General features: G+C 42.2%; 1 protein-coding gene across 7 annotated transcripts in view; it reads left to right on the plus strand.

The window, feature by feature from the left end:
* Positions 1 to 1,404: 1,404 nt before the first annotated feature.
* The window catches only part of TAF1 (TATA-box binding protein associated factor 1), an 85,457-nt gene continuing 67,016 nt past the window's right edge, over positions 1,405 to 19,845 (plus strand). For 5 of the 7 annotated variants that reach the window (XR_007148878.1, XR_007148879.1, XM_047843440.1 and 2 more), the window contains exons 1-18: positions 1,405 to 1,648; positions 2,599 to 2,713; positions 2,860 to 2,976; positions 7,063 to 7,182; positions 8,301 to 8,542; positions 8,944 to 9,162; positions 9,558 to 9,776; positions 10,119 to 10,326; positions 11,560 to 11,736; positions 12,204 to 12,331; positions 12,431 to 12,538; positions 12,663 to 12,836; positions 13,299 to 13,472; positions 13,703 to 13,807; positions 15,840 to 16,040; positions 16,209 to 16,350; positions 17,177 to 17,307; positions 17,974 to 18,054. Coding sequence is in view for 5 of the 7 variants with exons in the window: in XM_047843440.1 (XP_047699396.1) it covers positions 1,469 to 1,648; positions 2,599 to 2,713; positions 2,860 to 2,976; positions 7,063 to 7,182; positions 8,301 to 8,542; positions 8,944 to 9,162; positions 9,558 to 9,776; positions 10,119 to 10,326; positions 11,560 to 11,736; positions 12,204 to 12,331; positions 12,431 to 12,538; positions 12,663 to 12,836; positions 13,299 to 13,472; positions 13,703 to 13,807; positions 15,840 to 16,040; positions 16,209 to 16,350; positions 17,177 to 17,307; positions 17,974 to 18,054 (2,841 nt within the window). In the remaining 2 variants the exon portion in view is untranslated. The remainder of the gene's footprint in view (positions 1,649 to 2,598; positions 2,714 to 2,859; positions 2,977 to 7,062; positions 7,183 to 8,300; positions 8,543 to 8,943; positions 9,163 to 9,557; positions 9,777 to 10,118; positions 10,327 to 11,559; positions 11,737 to 12,203; positions 12,332 to 12,430; positions 12,539 to 12,662; positions 12,837 to 13,298; positions 13,473 to 13,702; positions 13,808 to 15,839; positions 16,041 to 16,208; positions 16,351 to 17,176; positions 17,308 to 17,973; positions 18,055 to 19,845) is intronic. The other 2 variants (XM_047843442.1, XM_047843444.1) reach the window with 1 other exon arrangement.

Below are 19,845 nucleotides of genomic sequence, written 5' to 3' on the forward strand. Positions count from 1 at the left end.
CAATTATGCCTCAATAAAAAAATAAACACAGGAAGGATAAACCAGAAATTAATGAATGGTTACTTAAAGAGAGTGGCTGGGAATGGGGTACAGAGCATAGGCCTGGGAGCAAGACTTCAATGGAAATAGCTTTTTACATAGTTACATACTTACATAGTTTTTACGGTACAGTTACATAGTTTTTACATAGTTACATAGACTTTGAACCATGTCAAAATTTACATATTTTAAAAATTAAATTACATAAAATGGATAATAAAAGCAAATCATAAAGTTGAATACAAACAGAAACAAATCCATAGAGAAAAAATGATTCAAGTAATTTTTTTATAAACAATTTTTAATGTTTTATTTATTTTTGAGAGACAGAGAGACAGAGTTCAAGCAGGGAAGGGAGAGAGACACAGAATCTGAAGCGGGCTCCAGGCTCTGAGCTCAAATACAGCATCATCAATACTGGGACAACCATTTGTGCCTTCTGGTGGCCAGCAAAATATTGAACCTAAATCAAGTTGAAGAAACAGACGAATTCAGAAAACGGAGTATTTTCAAGACAATTTGCCTGGATTCTTAAAAAAATGTGTCATTTTTTTGAAAAGGCTGGTGTTTTCTGGATTAAGACTGAAGGGAAATTACCAAATGCCACCGCATTCGGAACCCTGAGCGGATCCCGATTTGAAGTGTAAAATGCTCCAACTAGGACAACTGGGGAAATGTAAATATGAACTGTATGTTAAGTGATATTGAATTAAAGATTCATCGCACTTAAAGATGCGATAATGGTTTTGTAGATATGTAGAAAAACGTCTATTTTTAGGGCTGGGGAATCCCATATTTGTGTAACCTACTTTCAAATGGTTCAGAAATGTTTTTAAAAACCCTGTAAAAATGTTAACAATTAAGAATCCAGGTGGGGGGTCGGCAGTTCATTCTACTCTTTCGTTTTCACATTTCTCGAAAAAAAAACGGGGCGGGGGGAGGACTCCACTTCCATGGGGAAATGTTAACTCAAAACAACTAACGTGCAAAGGTAGTTCTGGCACAGTGCAATTCACGGCCAGTTTCTTCTTGACAGGAAACAGCGAAGCGGGACACCCAGGGCTACTTCTAACCTCCACTTCCGTGTACCCTGTCGTGGACGCCCGCGGTTTACCACGACGTGCCTTGTAACCGAGGCAATTCCCATAGCCCTCCAAGGCTCTGAGAAGGGTCGCGTGAAGATAAGTGGAAGGGGCGGGACCCAACCGTTCCTTTGACCAACCGCTTGCGAGATATGTAACCTCCTGATCGTGTACTGTCGAATCAAAAGCCGTTAGTAAAGTAGTGAAACAAATTCTCCTTTTTCGTAGGACGGCCGGTCTTTCCGGTTTCCGTCTCCTCCCCCCTCATTCCGCTTCCGGCAGGGCCTGGTTGGATCAAGGAGCTCTCTAAGTCACTTTTGGGCGACTGATATTTTTGTTTCCGGTCTATGGGACCCGGCTGGGATTTGCTGCTGCCCGCAGCAGCTAGTGACACCACGACCGCCATCATGTCTGACACAGACAGCGATGAAGATTCGGCGGGAGGAGGCCCATTTTCTTTAACCGGTTTCCTTTTTGGCAACATCAATGGAGCCGGGCAGCTGGAGGGGGAAAGCGTCTTGGATGATGTGAGGGCGTGGGCGTGGGGATAGGGTTGGGGGTGGTGCAGTTCAGGGGAGCAGGTAAGATTGAGGACAGTAGAGGGTGCTTAGGGTAGAGTTTCTGGGAGACGGCGCAGTTAACGTAAGAGGAGAGGAAACAAGCCGGCACTGTCATACTAGAGTGTGCATAACAGACTGGGGAGGCTTGGTTCTGTTTGAGGGTAGGGAGAAGAGAGAATGGTAGGCTAGCCCTCGTAGGTCAGGGGCGCTGATGTGGGGGCCTTTGGGGGATAATATTCATCCTAACAAGGCAGCAGGAAAAATAGCGTAACTAGTGACATTGTTTTTAAACCGTTGCTATGAGAACCTTGAAGATTTTTGAAACTGCATTTCTGACATCATTCACCTGACGTGGTTCTAGAGCCAGAGAATTGGACCTAACCTGCAACAGATCATGTAGTTCAAGCCTCAGTTTTTAGAACAGTGAATGTTCAGATTATTTGGGGCAGACCTCTTCTGGCGCAGTGCACTTCTTAGGTAGTTTCCCCTGCTCACTGACATTCATGGAATTGTTTCCTGTGCCTAAATGAACCTTCCCTACTTTGACTTCGGTTCATTTTCTCAAGGAGAAAACACTGATCAATTTTCTTCTGCCATACACGCAGACACACAAAAGGTAGTAAAAAAAAGTTGTCTTCCCTTTCTAATCCAGTGATTTGCCTTAACCTTTAATCAGAGAACTACTGTTCCATTTGTTTAGACTTGATGATGGTTCTTTGAATAATTTTTTCTTATATTGAAGTATGGTGATGAAATTGGACAGCATATATATATATATATATATTCATAAAGATCTGATCAATGTGGAGTTTAGTGGAAGATACACTTTACAGTTCTTGAATGTGATGTTCCTAAGCTTTGTGTGGGAAGCTTAGGTTTAATTGTTATCTTTGACTCTAGTGCTGTCCCTTTTTCAGGAATGTAAGAAGCACTTGGCAGGCTTGGGGGCTTTAGGTCTTGGCAGCCTGATCACTGAACTCACGGCAAACGAAGAATTGACTGGGACTGATGGTGTCCTGGTAAATGATGAAGGTAAGTCTGGGTCATGGGGAGTAAGGTGGAGGAGGAGGCTAGCCACTTACTGTATATGGACTTTTCAATGGGAATTATTGGGAGTGAGAGTTACTTGCTCTTAGTTGAGATATACCGTGCACCCCCCCCCCCGCTTTTATTTATAGGATGGATCAGGAGTACAGAAGATGCTGTGGACTATTCAGACATCAATGAGGTAGCAGAAGACGAAAGCCGAAGATATCAGCAGACAATGGGGAGTTTGCAGCCTCTTTGCCACTCAGGTGATTCTTTAGTGTCCTCAGTAGAGCATCCCAGGTTATTTTCTTGCTGTGTAGTCCATTTTGTTTTTGTGTATGCTTTCTGCCATTGTTCTTGTTCTCCATCCTTTGCTTCTCTCTCTTTGTCAGCTCAGTTTTACGTAGTTGCTGTCCTTTTTGTGTGTGTGTTCTGGGGCAGTGTCATATTCAGGCTTTTATTCCTCATACTGGTTTTCCCAAATTATTGGTGAACACAAAGTCAGGATGATAATGCTTTCTTTATCATCTGGTATTTAAGTTCATGACACTGTTTTGGATGCTATTTTTTAAAAATTGCTTTTTCATTTTATTTATTTTAGAGAGAGAGAGAGAATGCCAAGCAGGCTCCCCGCTCAGCACGGAGCCCCACGTGCCGCCTGATCCCATGACCCTGGGATCAGGACCTGAACTGAAATCAAGAGTCGTACATTCAACTGACTGAGCCACCCAGGCGCCCATGTTTTCAGATGCTATTTAAACACAGTCTTTGCCCTCAGGGACTTGGTAGTTCAAGGAGGATTAATATATACTATGCCCTGTATAAATGAGCACATGTATTTATTGGCTCACCTTCTGTTAATCACTCACCACCTGTATGCTGACAGAATGCACCTAATGCTTGCTCACAATATAGGTTTTTCTCCCTTGTATAAAATGCTACATGTAGAATCAATCAAAGCTGAAAGGGGTCTTAGTGATTATTTATTCTTAACCTCATCATTGATAAGGAAAACTTGGGCTTTGACTTTAATAAGATGTGGGACTTTAGTAAAAGTTCTGTAAGTTAGCTAATGGCAGACCTTGACGAGTTCAACTCAGGTCATTAGACATTTATCGAGCACCTGTTATGGGCTATAAACTGACAGTATGGTATGAAGATAATAAAATCCATTTTCTGATCTTGAGGAGCTTCCTTCTGTGGTCTGGGACCTAGAGCTACTGATCATGGTTCTTTTTTTTTTTTTACTTTTAATTTTTGCAACTTTTAAAGGGTAGTTGACACATACGTAATTCATTGTTTCCACTGCTTTACACTACCTCTCACTGCCTGACATATTGTGTGAAGTTGCTCATTGTTTACCTCTTTGAATCAGATTTCAGGACCATTTAATGGGCTTCAATGCTGCTTATATAACTGCTTATATAATTTAAAGAGAATTAACTACCACATACACAAGAGGTAACCCAGAAAAATAGAAGATACAGGTCTTACTATCAGGGATATTCTTATCATTTGAGGAAGATGGAATAAACAAGTACAAAGCATAATTATTCATAATAAGACATAAGCCAGCTACAAGCTCAATTTCTGTATGGAATATTGTATTTCATTTTGAGAGGTTGATATTGTCTAAGACAAATATCATAACTAAGTGCCCTGACTTAGATAGCAGCTCTGATTTTCAGGGATTATTGTAATTTTCAGGTTTGGGTTTGTTGTCTTGGGTAGGGATCTTAAGGAAGATGATGAGTGGGGGTTTCCTAGTTGGGTTTTATGAGCTGACCTCCTGGAAAAGGGTGATGCTGCATTTGATAGTGTTAGTACTCTGGGATGCTCATTTCCAAGTTGTCCAATGAAGGTGCCTTCATCTATGCCCCTAGCTGCCTCCTCCTCTGACATTGGCCCCTGCACATGGCCTGATTTACAACGATGCTTCTGTGGAATAGCTGGAAGTCAGTGGAGGTCATTAGAAGAGATGTCGTGGAGGTGAATTTTGAGCAAAATTTTGAAAGACAGGGTTTCATGGGGAGGGAGCAGCAGGGCATTTTGGTGTGGAAAAATGGCTTGTCTAAAGGTTTAGGAGGTAGAAGTAAGTGACTAGTGTGGGGGGAATTGGCTAGCAGGTTTTCTTAGAAGGAGTGGAGAGCCACTTGACTGGCTCAGTCCGTGGAGAATGTGACTCTTGATGTGAGTTCGAGCCCCACATTGGTGTAGAGATTAGTAAAAATAAATAAACTTTGAAAGGAGTGGAAAACATACTGCTAGGTAGCAAGAATTGATTGAACAATTTGACGGCACCTTCACTTGGGATTTGATGCCATAAAAGGTTATAAACCAGCATAGATTGGTGCAGTAAGGGTAGTATAATAAAAAGAAAATGGGGTGCCTGGGTGGCTCAATCGATTAAGCGTCTGACTTTGGCTTAGGTCATGATCTCGTGGTTTGTGAGTTTGAGCCCCATGTTGGGCTCCCTGCTGACAGCTCAGAGCCTGGAGCCTCTTTGAATTCTGTCTCCCTCTCTCTCTGCCCTTCCCCAGCTGGTTCGTTCTCTCTCTCTCTCTCTCTCTCTCTCTCTCTCTCTCTCTAAGTAAATAAATAAATAAGTAAAGTTGAAAAGAAAGAAAATGGACTTTGAAATCAGAATGATAGCTTCAACCCCCAGCTTCATATTTAGTTTGACCCTGGGAAAATTGCTCAGTGTTTGAGGCTTGGATTTGTAATAATCCCCCAGTTTTCTTGTTTGCAATAAAGATGATAAAACCTGCCTCATTAATTAATAGCTCTTTTGTGGGAATTTAAGTTTATTATCATGTGGTGTGAAAGCACCTACATAGTACAGTGGCATGGTAGATGCTCTGTAAATGTTAATTGCATTTCCTTCCTAAATGGAGATGGAAGGTGATACCTGTGGCTTTGGGGTTTTGATTAGAAAAAGGGTAAAGCGGGGGTTGGGGGAGGGGGGTGGGAGCACGGGTGGCTTAGTTAAGTGTCCCAGTCTCGGTTTCGGCTCAGGTCATGGTCTCGTGAGTTCGTGGGTTTGAGTCCCACACAGGTCTCCGTGCTGCCGGTGTGGAGTCTGCTTGGGATTCTCTGTCTCCCTCTCTCTCTTCCCCTCCCCTGTTCATGCTGTCTCTGTCTCTCTCAAAATAAATAAATGAAAACTTTAAAAAAAAAGGGTAAAGGGGCAGACAAACTTGGAGACTTCTTGCAGGCTAGATGTCAAATTACTCTACACCTATGTAAAGGTGTGGAGTAAGGTGACAATTGTGGAAAATGCTAAGCAGAATTAAATTAGAGAGTTGCTGATACAACATGAGTAGGACTGGGTAAGTGAGGAAGTGCATTGGGAAGAGTACAGGCTTTGTTTGTTGTTCAGCCAGCCTTGGATTCTAACTTTGTCACTTAAAACTGTGTGATCCTGAGTAAGTCAATTCACTATCTCAGAATAATTCCTACTTTGCCAACGTTGTTGGGAGGATTGTAGATAAAATAGTTGCAAATACCTGGCACGTAATGGGAGCTCAGTAAATGGAAGTTGCTATAATGACCACTGTTAATGATTGATTGGAAAAGGTGTGTTGCGGGGGGGGGGGGTAAGAGATTGATGGAGAAGACAGGAGACTTAAAATCATAAGCTGGGAAAATGAGGATGGAGGTGGTGTAGACAGAAAGGAAAGGGAGTTGGAAAGTGGTAAGGATATTTCAATGTGATGACAGATACAGTTGTGGAATATCTGAATGGAAAGGTTCTTTAGGCAGCAGAACGTGGTGGTGTGATTGTAGAGGGGTTAAGTCAGGGCAAGAGCTACAGATTTGGGTTTAATATGGATATGGGTGATTCTTGAGTAAGGGAACGGAGCTTGTGTAGAGGAATAAAAGCAGAGTTTCACCATCAAGTACTGAGTGATGCCAGTGGCAAAAGGGCAGTGAACAGAATAACACAACTGCAGAAGGTAGGTAAAAAATGTGTCAAAGACTTGGGAAGTGAGAAGAGAAAAAGTCCAGCCTCAAAGGAAACTGACAGAGAAGGAAGAAGGTTCAATTGAATTATGAGATGGAACAGGATGAAAATAAAAAATCAAATAGGATTTGATCAGGAGAAGGAACACGTGTTTTTAAACCATTCTTGGGAGCTCAATTCCTGTATAAGGTAGACATAGTGTTGTAGCATTTGGGTATGTTATACTGTGACATCTCTTTCTGAAGGCAGAAGCCACATCTCCTGTGTGTTCTTAAGGGGTCTGTATAGTGTTTTCACGTGCTGCTTTAAATTCTTGTGTGATGGAGGAACTCAGGGCTGTTGTGTGACATTCTGGATGTTGAGGTGATCACCTTCTTGGTTTTATTAGATTATGATGAAGACGACTATGATGCTGATTGTGAAGACATTGACTGCAAGTTGATGCCTCCTCCACCTCCACCTCCAGGACCAGTGAAGAAGGATAAAGACCAAGATGCTATTACCAGTGGTAAGTAGAGAACTGTCTTCTTTTGTCCAAAGAGCAACTTGCATTCATAGGTCGAGGCTTTTGGCATACCCATAGGGAGCTGTAAAAGTGCAGCTGCTAGGAAAGGGTACTGCTTCTGGAAGTGAGTCCTACAATTTCAGTGGTAAAGGAAAGTGTTACTTTTGAAAGATTTGGCAACAGTATTTTAACAGGCACTGGAGAGAAAGTAGTTTAGGTCAGTGGTTCTCAAATCTGGCTGCCCATCCCAGTCATCCCAAGCCTTTAAAGAAATACAGATTTCTGACTCTCATCCCAGAGTCTGATTCAAAGATCCAGGATAGAGCCCAGGAATTTCAAAATGTTCTCCAAGTAATTTCTGATGCAGCTGATCTGTATACCGGTATTTGGAACCAACCTGTTTAGATGACTCTCTTTAAAAGAAATGATTAAATGGGGAAGGCACACTAGAATGTGTATTTATAATCATCTAGAGCCAACTACCAGATTCAGAGATTTCCAAGGCAAGGGCTTTAGTGATCATCTCATCTTTCCTGTGTCTGCCACAGTAGTAACCCTGTCCTGTCCTAGGCTAGGAGATTGGGGAAGAGCAGTGTCTTTTGATCTCCTGTATTTTGGGGATTATGTTAACCTAAATTCCTCCTGTTAGAGTTTTAGCTGTTTCCTTTTTAGTCTGCAGGCTAAGTAACATCTGTTAACTTTATGTCATAGATCTGATTTCATGCTACATAATTTCATTATTCTCCTGTGAGCTTAAAAAATTTTTTCAGCTTATGGGCCCCCGAACTGCAAATTACAAGGCCTGATTGGTATAAAAGTGTTATTTAATTTTGCTGTTGGTCATATTCCTTTAACCTAATATACGTATAGAAAGTAGTGAACGTAGTAATAGTGTTTGTTTTCTCTCGTCACAACCCTAGGGTACCAGGTACAAGGTGAGTTGGGGATGGTGGGAGATACTGAGTGGAGTGAGTTTTCTGGGTTGCATACTAGTAATCTGGGTGCTTGGAACTATACCCCCTGCCACCGAGCCATGCATAGAGCCTAGACTGGGTACTGGCTGAGTCGGAGGAGATATGCTCACAGTTACATTCCAAAGGGGTTTCTCTTCCTTGTTGCAGTGTCTGAGGATGGAGAAGGCATCATCTTGCCCTCCATCATTGCCCCTTCCTCTTTGGCCTCAGAGAAAGTGGACTTCAGTAGTTCCTCTGACTCAGAATCTGAGATGGGACCTCAGGAAGCAACACAGGCAGAATGTGAGGATGGAAAGCTGACCCTACCATTGGCCGGGATTATGCAGCATGATGCCACCAAGCTGTTGCCGAGTGTCACAGAACTTTTCCCGGAATTTCGGCCTGGGAAGGTACTTTCTGTGGAGAATGCCCAAGTTGCAAACCATTGACCTCTTCTAAAATACTGAGTTCTGTTGTTAAGATGTTGAATATCGAATGGATGAGATTTAAGTTTCCTTATTCAGTGACGTTGTATTGGTTCTTTTTAAAAAAAGTTGTACGCATTCGTGATAGTACGTGTGATTTATATGGTTCTCATTAGAAATTGTCCTTGTCATCTTAAAAGAACTAGTCCAAATTATTAAGGGATACTTCTTTACTTTCTTGGTAGATGTTATAAACCTGAGTTCAGCACTCCTTGGTCCCTCCCCCACGGCCGAGTAGACCCCTCAGGGGAGTTTGCAGACCCAGACACCGCTGTTTTCCTATGGGATATGGAGTCTTTGACATAGTAGCATGTTCTGCGTTCTAGGTGTTACGCTTCCTACGTCTTTTTGGACCAGGGAAGAATGTCCCATCTGTTTGGCGGAGTGCTCGGAGAAAGAGGAAGAAAAAGCACCGTGAGCTGTTACAGGAAGAGCAGATCCAGGAGGTGGAGTGCTCAGTAGAGGCAGAAGTCAGCCAGAAGTCTTTGTGGAACTATGACTATGCTCCACCACCACCTCCCGAGCAGTGTCTCTCTGATGATGAAGTAGGCAAAATAGAGTCCTGGGATTGAGGTCTAAGAGAGGAACAGTGGGTTCTCCCTAGCTTATGTCTAAATTGGAAATAGCACCTTAGCAGAGTCCTATGCCAATTATGAGTGAGTAATCATGAGTTTAGTCTTAGTGGCTGTCCCTTCCCTATTATAATAGAAAAGTACCAAAGACAGGCACCTGGTGGTACACAAACTGGTGGGTAGGAAAGTTTGAATGATAGGCCGAGGGTGTCATGATATAGCTCCATTATTCACATTCTAAATCCAGTCCTGTTGAAGAATCATCCTTATGGCCCCTCTGACTTCCCCTCCTGACTGTGGACTCCCTGTAGCCTTAGGACATCTGGGATCAGGAAATCCTCCTCCCTTCCTACTCTGTTCTGTTACAGATTACGATGATGGCTCCTGTAGAGTCCAAGTTTTCCCAGTCAACTGGAGACATAGATAAAGTGACAGATACCAAACCAAGAGTGGCTGAGTGGCGTTATGGGCCCGCTCGACTGTGGTATGATATGCTGGGTGTCCCTGAAGATGGCAGTGGGTTTGATTATGGCTTCAAACTGAGAAAGATGGACCATGAACCTGTGATAAAATGTAGAATCATTGAGGTAAGTGACACTGGTACCCGAGAAAGGAATCTGTGCCCAGGGCCCTGTCAGTTTTACTTAACTTTGCTTTTCGGTTGGGGAGGGTGTCTTCGGTGGGAGATGGAGGTGTCGAAGCCTGTTGCATGTTACAGCATATCACCCTGGCAGCTAGGCCTCATCGCAGAGATTCTGTTTGTGGAGTGAGTGCGGTGCTAGGCTAGGTGGAGGAGGAGGAGCCGGTGTTGCTCTATCATCGGGTTCTTCTCTTGAGGACTACATTCAATGTATCCGACGGGGGATTTGGAGTGAGAACTTTGACCGGTGACCGTTCAGAGATTTGTTGTTCCTTCCCTGTTTCTGTAGGACTTTAGGAAACTTGAGGAGAACGGTGGCACTGACCTTCTGGCTGATGAAAACTTCCTGATGGTGACACAGCTGCATTGGGAGGATGATATCATCTGGGATGGGGAGGATGTCAAACACAAAGGGACGAAACCTCAGCGTGCAAGCCTGGCGGGCTGGCTCCCTTCCAGCATGACTAGGAATGCCATGGCCTACAATGTCCAGCAAGGTGTGTTTCTGTGCCAGCTGTGTCTAGCACACTGCCCTTCATCTTGGTCGTCCTGAGTGGGCCCAGCTGTGCTCTGTTCTGCTGCCGAGGGACGGTGAAATGTTTTCAATCTGAGCCCTGATTCTAGTCCGTAATAAATCTTTACAACTATTAGCAAGCTAGGGTGGACTCTGATTTCTCATGAAAAAAACGGGAAAACCACTTTGAAGTTAAAGATCTTTCTGAACTAGAACAGTGCTTTATCTCTATACTTTTGTTTTCAAAGCCAGCCCCTCTGTCTTTGTCTTTATCATTCTAGAATTTGCTTTTTCTCTCCTTAAATATGCAAAAAAAAGGTATTCCATGCTTAACGTAGAAAACTTTGAAAATAGAATACAGTGTCAAAAATCACTGATAAATCCTACTACCCAGAGATGATCAATTATTAACGCTTTGGTGTACTTCGTTTTTGTTTTTTTGTCTTCTGTGTGTATGTGTAGTTGAGCTCATTTCTTTCATTTTTAAAAAATGTTTATTTTTGAGAGAGCGTGAGTTGCGGGGCAGAGAGAGGGAGACAGAGGATCTGAAGTGGGCTCTGTGCAGACAGTAGAGAGCCTGAGCTCAAACTCACGAACCGCAAGATCATGACCTGAGCTGAGCCAAAGTCAGACACTTAACTGACTAGCCACCCAAGTGCCCCAGTTGAGCTCATTTCTATAGACAGTGTCGTACACTGTGCTTTTCAGTTGACAAATATCGTATATCATTCAAAGTTCTTCGTTAAAATGTCTAATAACATGGGAAACTCAAAAAACATGAAGTGGAGGGTGCCTGGTTGGCTCAGTCAGTAGAGCATGAGACACTTTGTTTTTTTAATGTTTATTCAGTTTTGAGAGAGCGTGAGTGGGGGAGGGGCAGAGAGAGAAGAGGAGAGAGGATCTGAAGTGTGCTCTGTGCTGACAGCAGTGAGCCTGATGCAGGGCTTGAACTGAGGAACCATGAGATCATGACCTGAGCTGGAGTCGGAGGCTCAACTGACTGAGCCACCCAGGTGCCCCTAAACTTTGATTCTTCTAAAAAACATTGGAATGAACATTTTGTCTGCAGCTTTCTTTAAAAGTGTGAAATATACTGTGTGCACTAGGTTCCTTTTCAAGTAGCCACATGAATAACTTTACTACCATTTGCTCCTCTTCCCTTTGCTGGAATCATGATTGAAAGGGGAATAAATGTTTTGTCTGTTATTTTGACTAGGTTTTGCAGCCACCCTGGATGATGACAAGCCTTGGTACTCCATCTTTCCCATTGACAATGAGGAGCTGGTGTATGGACGCTGGGAGGACCATATCATCTGGGATGCTCAGGCTATGCCCCGGCTGTTAGAGCCTCCTGTTTTGACACTTGATCCCAATGATGAGAACCTCATTTTGGGTATGATATTGGTAGGGGCCAGTGGTCCTTCTCCATAATTGACAGCTTGCTGCTAATGTCAAAGGGCAGGGGGAAATCAGAAAGGTTGGGCAGGTCCAAGACTAGCAGCTTCTTGGGGTACCTGGGTGGCTCAGTCAGTTGGAGCATGTGACTCTTGATCTCAGAGTCGTGAGTTCAAGTCTTACATTGGGTGTGAAACCTACTTGAAAAAATAGGTAAAAATAAAAAGACTAGGAGCTTCTAGGTAGCAGTTTGAGAGAGCAAAGTTGTGGCTATTAGTGCCTAGTATTTCTGTTTTGCTTAGGGAAAACTCCTAAGGTAGGAACATTGGAGTGTAATTCAGTTAGAGTGCCTAGAAGTGGTCTGGGATACGATAAAAGATCTGGGTAGGAAGCGTAAAGGTATCTGTAGGAAAAAGTGAGTCTTCAGGGATAGCATCTCCAGAGTGACTTTTGTTTCATCCTTAGAAATTCCTGATGAAAAGGAAGAGGCCACCTCTAACTCCCCCTCCAAGGAGAGTAAGAAGGAATCCTCTCTGAAGAAGAGTCGAATTCTCTTAGGGAAAACAGGGGTCATCAAGGAAGAACCACAGCAGGTCTGTGAATGGAAAAGGGACTTGGGATGTTTAGAAGAACAAAGAAATGCAATGGAGAAGGGTAGCCTGACTAAGGTTTATTTGATGTCCTATCATTAGAACATGTCTCAGCCAGAAGTGAAAGATCCATGGAATCTCTCCAATGATGAGTATTACTACCCCAAGCAACAGGGTCTTCGTGGCACCTTCGGAGGAAACATTATCCAGGTAAAGGTAGCATTTTTTTTCTATGATGGATGGGAACCGCTGCCTTGTTTTGATGGAGGATGTGGGTAAATCTTGCGTAGGCTGAAGTTAGTATTTAATTTGAACCATGTATTTCCTGTCTTAGCACTCAATTCCTGCCGTGGAGTTACGACAGCCCTTCTTTCCTACCCACATGGGGCCCATCAAACTTCGGCAGTTCCATCGCCCACCTCTGAAGAAATACTCCTTTGGGGCGCTATCTCAGCCAGGTCCCCACTCAGTCCAGCCCTTGCTAAAGCACATCAAAAAGAAGGCTAAGGTATGATTGAACTCTGGTTACAAAAAAAATCGCTATAAAAGACATTAGAGTACAAATTCGGGGAATGGACTGGATATTAGATGGTATTCGGGAATTACTATTTCCTCAGATGTGATAGAATGTTATTGTGCTCATTTAGGGGAATGTCCTTATTCTTAGGAGATGCACATTAAAATACTTAAGGGGGATGTGTCATAATGAGTGTGACTTTCAAAAATGATTCAGCAAAATCTATAGATGTAGTTTTAGACAAAACAAATAAGGTAAAATGTAAAGTTGTATCTAGGTGCTGGGATAGTAAGTGTTCGCAGTTTCAACTTGATGTTTGAAACTTTTGGCAGTGAAGTTGGAATAAAAGGCAAGGTAAAATCATTTTTGGTGGCACTGTCTTAGAGTGAGCAGTATCAGTTTGTAGTCATTGTGCTGACGGGAGCTGGACTGTATTCTCTTTGCTCTGGGCAGATGAGAGAACAAGAGAGACAAGCTTCTGGTGGCGGAGAGATGTTTTTTATGCGCACACCTCAGGACCTCACAGGCAAAGATGGAGATCTTATTCTTGCAGAATACAGTGAAGAAAATGGACCGTTGATGATGCAGGTTGGCATGGCAACCAAGATAAAGAACTACTACAAGAGGGTGAGTCTCTACTCAGAAAATCTTTGTTATCAATATAGCTGTAATTAGGTATCCAGCAATAATTCGCAAACGTGTATTTTGTCTTTTTTATACTGTAAATGTCTTGAGAAAGAAATGGTGTCTTTTTTGTAGCTAGTAATATTAGTAAAATGCCGTGCTCGAGGAATATTTTGTGTAGGCTTATTGATCACATTCTGTGATAGTAGCTGGGTCTTCTGTGTTCCTTATAGAAACCTGGAAAAGATCCTGGAGCCCCAGATTGTAAATACGGAGAAACGGTTTACTGCCATACATCTCCTTTCCTGGGCTCTCTCCATCCTGGCCAATTACTGCAGGTAAGGGATTCTTTCCTGTTAGAATTCTTTCCTAAGGACCTTGACAGGTGAGGTGCTAATCAGTCCAGAAAGAACCAACTCTAGTTGATTGAAGTACTGTTTATATATCAAGTATGGAGATGATCAGTATGATCCCAAATGATTATAATCATCCAATTTTCTTTTGGTCTTTCTATTAAAACTGGTTCCTAATAATGTTGTAAACTAAATTTGAAATAGTTTTTTGAAAATATACACTGGTTAGAAGTCCAGAAACATCTGGGTGGCATAGGGGAGTCAAAATGGGATTAATAATTTACTGTAGCTAATTAATATTTAATTTGTCTCTGTACATTTGGTATGTTTTTATTGGTGTCATTTTGAGTATTAAACCACACCTGAACCATGCCATTTGTAGTCCCTGGCCACGGTGGAGGTATTTTTACCTACTTCTTTGTTCTGATGGGTGTAGAGTGGCCCTCTGGTAACCTAGCTTTATACATGTTTTGTTAAGGGGAAGTACAGAGGCACACACACAATGATGTGAGGACATCTCTAGCACTACCTTGTGTTTTGTCCTCCACCTAATTTCTCTTGGTAGTCTTAATCATTTTCCTTCCTCTTATACCTAGTTCCATTCTTTTTTTTTTTTGAGCATTTAAAATTTTTTTTAACGTTTATTTATTTTTGAGAGAGAGAGATCGAGCACGAGCGAGAGAGGGACAGAGAGAGAGGGAGACACAGATCCGAAGCACGCTCCAGGCTCCAAGCTGTCAGCATAGAGCCTGACATGGAGCTCGAACCCATGAACCACGAGATCATGACCTGAGCTGAAGTCAGACGCTCAACCGACTGACTCACCCAGGCGCCCCTAATCCTAATTACATTCTATCACTACTATTGCTTATTCCCCTAAAGCATCTGCAGAGCCCATTGTTTTCTTTATCCCTGACATTCATAGTCCATTTCCCACCAGATTTTGAGTATTATCTTTATACTTTTCCTGGCTTTCCTTTCCCTGTTCACATTCTGTTGAGATTTTCTACCAATCCCTCCCTTTCTTCTGTGACTACTTTTATAGTCTCTTGAAGATCCTTTTTATCTTCTGTAATGCTGTTTTTCCTCTCCATTTCACACTTACAATTTTCTTTTTTTCCCACACTTAGAATTTTCTATACTCATCCATACATTGCAGGTCTCTCTGTCCTCCTGTCTGATTTTCTGAGAAGTCTTTCCTTAGAGTCACAGGCTTCATGTGACAGTTGATCCCCATATGGCTGCTACTTAAAGAAGCTCAAATGTTTCTGTCCTGTGTATTTAGTCTGTCTTTCCAGCATGCCTTCATTTATTTTTGTTTTTGTCATTTTATTAATTTATTTAACAAATGTTTTGATCTTACACTATGTCGGGCTATACTGGGGTCTAGGGTTGTAATAGAATACTTGTTAGTTTATAAGGTAATTTTCATATTTAATCACAGCAATCCTACAAGCTATAGGCATTTTAAAGTATCTCTGTTTTGTAGATAAGGACAGTTAACCTCAGAGATACTCATACAGTGAGTAGCAGAGCCAGTGTCATCTGAATCCAAATCCTGTAGTTTCCCTACTATTCTTTTTTTTTTTTGATGTTTATTCATTTCTGAGAGAGAGAGAGAGAGAGAGAGAAACAGAGCACGAGCAGGGGAGGGGCAGAGAGAGAGAGAGAGACAATCCAAAGCAGGCTCCAGGCTCTGAGCCATCAGCACAGAACCTGACGCAGGGCTCGAACTCACGAAACATGAGATTGTGACCTGAGCTGAAGTTGGAAGCTTAACTGACTGAGCCACCCAGGCAGGGCCCCTACTACTGACTCTTAAAGACAGCCAGTGGGTAAAAAGTTACTGTTCTAGTCCTGTTTGACATTCCATGTTACAGTTTGTTTATATTACTGGAGAGATTTTAGATGGCATTATGGGGATGGAGAGCAAACAAGCTTGATTTTCCTTTCTCATTTGTTCACTGAATTTCCTAGGGCTTCTCTGTTATAATTTTTGTGTTTTTACTTTTGTTAGGCCTTTGAGAACAATCTTTTTCGTGCCCCAATTTATCTTCATAAGATGCCAGAAACAGACTTCCTTATCATTCGAACAAGACAAGGTTACTATATTCGAGAATTAGTGGATATTTTTGTGGTCGGCCAGCAGTGCCCCTTGTTTGAAGTTCCTGGGCCCAACTCCAAAAGGGCTAATACACATATTCGAGACTTTCTCCAGGTAAGAATGAGAGAATAGGGAGGGGGTCCGGGTGCACATAATAGGGTATGTGGATTTGGGGACACATCAGGAAAGATCAAAACACATAGGGGCGTAGCAGGGGAAGGAGCCCTGGCAAGGACTTTTATTTTTCCTTTGCCGAATGAAAAACGTTTGTTTTTTGGGCAGGTTTTTATTTACCGCCTCTTCTGGAAGAGTAAAGATCGGCCACGGCGGATCCGAATGGAAGATATCAAAAAAGCCTTTCCTTCTCACTCAGAAAGTAGCATCCGGAAGAGGCTAAAGCTCTGCGCTGACTTCAAACGCACAGGTCATCAGTTGCGCCTAATTATTTGTTCTCTTTGCCTCTTTCCAGGAAAAGAATTCAGGCTCACGGTTAAAGGATCAGTATGTAACTACCAGAATTAGAAATTGATAGTCATCAAAAGAAGGAAGTAGCAAATCTTCTAATGCTGGAGGCTCTGATTACTTTTTGATTTGGCCTACCAAGAAGTTCACTGCATGTTGGATGTCTTACATGAGATGGAGGGAACCTAGCAGCAGGGGTGTTCTTTGGAGTTCATGGCTAGACCTTATGGGACATTGCGTGGTTTGGTCTTGCTTTGTTATCCTTTTTTTTTAATTTTTAGAAAATGTTTATTTAAAAAAATTTTTTTTTCAACATTTATTTATTTTTGGGACAGAGAGAGACAGAGCATGAACGGGGGACGGGCAGAGAGAGAGGGAGACACAGAATCGGAAACAGGCTCCAGGCTCTGAGCCATCAGCCCAGAGCCTGACGCGGGGCTCGAACTCACGGACCGCGAGATCGTGACCTGGCTGAAGTCGGACGCTTAACCGACTGCGCCACCCAGGCGCCCCTAGAAAATGTTTATTTTTAAGAGAGAGACAGAGCATGCGTGGGGGAAGGCAGAGAGAGAGGGAGACACAGAATCTGAAGCAGACTCCAGGCTCTGAGCTATAAGGACAGAGCCCGACGTGCGGCTTGAACTCACAAACCATGAGATCATGACCTGAACTGAAGTCGGACACTTAACCGACTGAGCCACCCAGGCACCCCTGTTTGTTATCCTTCTTGCTGCTGAGGAAAGGGCCTTAGGAATTCAGCACCATCTCATTCTCTCTGCTTTTTCTAGGGATGGACTCAAATTGGTGGGTGCTGAAATCTGATTTTCGTTTACCAACGGAAGAGGAGATCAGAGCTATGGTGTCTCCAGAGCAGTGCTGTGCTTATTACAGCATGATAGCGGCAGAGCAGCGGCTGAAGGTGAACACTTCCTCTTGGGTACTACCTCTGCCTATGGATCGTTCCCAGAGAGATGAGGCTGAAGCCTATCCCCACTGACTTAGAAGTGATGGTTACTAGATTATTAACCATTTATTTGAAAATTCAAACTATGTAAGGAACTCGGTGTACATTGGTGCTGAGGAAAACTACAGTGTAGCTGAGTATCAGCAGAAAGGCTTAATGAGGGACTTAGGGCATATTGTTGCATCCATTTGGGTGGTGACTTTAAGCTTCGTTCTTTGTAAGACAGGCATGTAAACAGGGAAGACTTCTCAGTTGTTTTCCATGGCCTTCCAGGTGGGCTGAGATGATGATGCCAGGCATGTGCTTTTGAGAAGGCACAGTGTCCTTATCCCCTAGATCTGGAGTGGGATAGCGCAGCTACACCACTGAGTTACTGAGTCTGCAGTAATGAGCACCTCTGTCTTCTTTTATGGGTCTTACCTATCCATATATCAGCTGGCAAGTACCCTGAAGTGTGGTAAGGATGTAGAATGGTGATAGATACATTGAAGACTTTACGGAATCTATTCTCTGTGCAAAAACTTACTTTCATATATTCTATACTTGATACTTAGTGAAACTTGTACTCTGTCTTTTCTAATTTATTGATTGGTTTACATGCGTAGATTTGTGCTCTTTCAGGATGCTGGCTATGGTGAGAAGTCCTTTTTTGCACCAGAAGAAGAAAATGAGGAAGATTTCCAGATGAAGATTGATGATGAGGTAAGACTTTACACTGATTTTTATTAGTGTGTCCTGTTTGTCCTTTTCTTTTTTTTTTTTTCTTTAGGCATCACGCCCTGTGCAGAGCCCAACGTGGGGCTTGAACTCACAACCCTGATATCAGGAGTCCGACGCTTAACTGACCGAGCCACCAAGGCACTCCCCATTTATCCTTTTCTAAAAAACAGCTTTATTGAGATAAGGTTGACATGCTATAAGCAGCACATATTTAGCGTACAATTTGTCTTTTGATGTATGTGTATACCTGTGAATCCTCATAACAAGATAATATATCTGTCATCCCCAAAAGTTTCTTTGCGTCCCTTTGAAATTCCTTTCTTCTGTCTCCTCCCTTCTCATCACCCTCCTTGTGCCCTGACAACCACTGATGCTTTCTGTCACTATAGATCAGTTCATATTTTCTAGAATTTTATTTGTTTATTTTTTTAATGTTTATATATTTTTGAGAGAGAGAGACAGAGTGTGAGCCGGGGAGGGGCAGAGAGAGAGAGGGAGACAATCCGAAGCAGGCTCCAGGCTCTGAGCTGTCAGCACAGAGCCTGATGCGGGGCTCAAACTCACAAAACCACAAAATCATGACCTGAGCCGTAGTCAGAAGCTTAACTGACTGTGCCACCCAGGCGCCCCACGTTTTCTAGAATTTTAGATAAATGGACTCGTATAATAAGTACTCTTTCATTTTTTTAGTTGTGGTAAAATATACATAACATAAAATTTGCTATCTTAACCTTAAAGCGTTTACAATTCAGTAACGTTCAGTACATTTCACGCCGTCATATGCCCAGTCTCTGGAACTCTTTTCATCTCACAAAACTGAAACTCTGTTACCCATTAAACAGCAAGTCCCCATTCCTCCCTCCCTAGCCTCTGCAACCACCATTCTACTTTCTGTCTCTTATGAATTTTACTACTCTAAGTACTCCAGCTAAGTGGAATCATACAGTATTTGTTTTTATGTGACTGGTTTATTTTATCTAGCATAGTATCCTCAAGGTTCATCCGTCTTGTGACATATATCAGAATTTCCTTCATTTTTAAGGTTGAATAATATTCTATTATATGTATATACCACATTTTGTTTATGCATGCAACCATTGATGGACATTTGGGTTGCTTCCACCTCTTAGCCATTGTGAATAGTGCTGCTATGAATGTGGTTGTACAAATATCTCTTCAAGATTCTATTTTCTGTTCTTTTGTGTATATACCCAGAAGAGGATTACTGGAACACATGGTAGTTCTATTTTTTAATTTTTTGAGCAACCTCCAGACTTTGTTTTTTTCAAAGCATCCACAACATTTTATGTTCCTATCAATGGTATATAAGAATTTCAATTTCTCCACACTTGCCAACACTTGTTATTTATTATTTTTTTGATAGTGGCCGTGCTAATGGGTGTGAGGTGATATATCATTGTGATTTTGATTTTCATTTCCCTAATTATTAGTGATGTTGAGCATCTTTTCATGTGCTTATTAGACAATTGTAGATCTTATTTTGAGAAATGTGTATTCAAGTTCATTGCCCTTTTTTGAATCAGGTTTTTTTGTTATTGAGTTTCAGGAGTTCGTTATATATTCTGGATATTAATGTCTTATCAGGTACATGCTATGCAAATATTTTCTCCCATCCTGTAGGTTGCCTTTTCATTCTGTTGTATCCTTTGATGCAGAGAAGTTTTTAATTTTGATACAGTCCAATTTATCTAATTTTTCTTTCGTTGCTTATACTTTTGGCTCCATATCCAAGAAATCATTGCCAATTCTAGT

Source organism: Prionailurus viverrinus, chromosome X, assembly GCF_022837055.1.
Source record: "Prionailurus viverrinus isolate Anna chromosome X, UM_Priviv_1.0, whole genome shotgun sequence".
In the NCBI taxonomy this organism is placed as follows: Eukaryota; Metazoa; Chordata; class Mammalia; order Carnivora; family Felidae; genus Prionailurus; species Prionailurus viverrinus.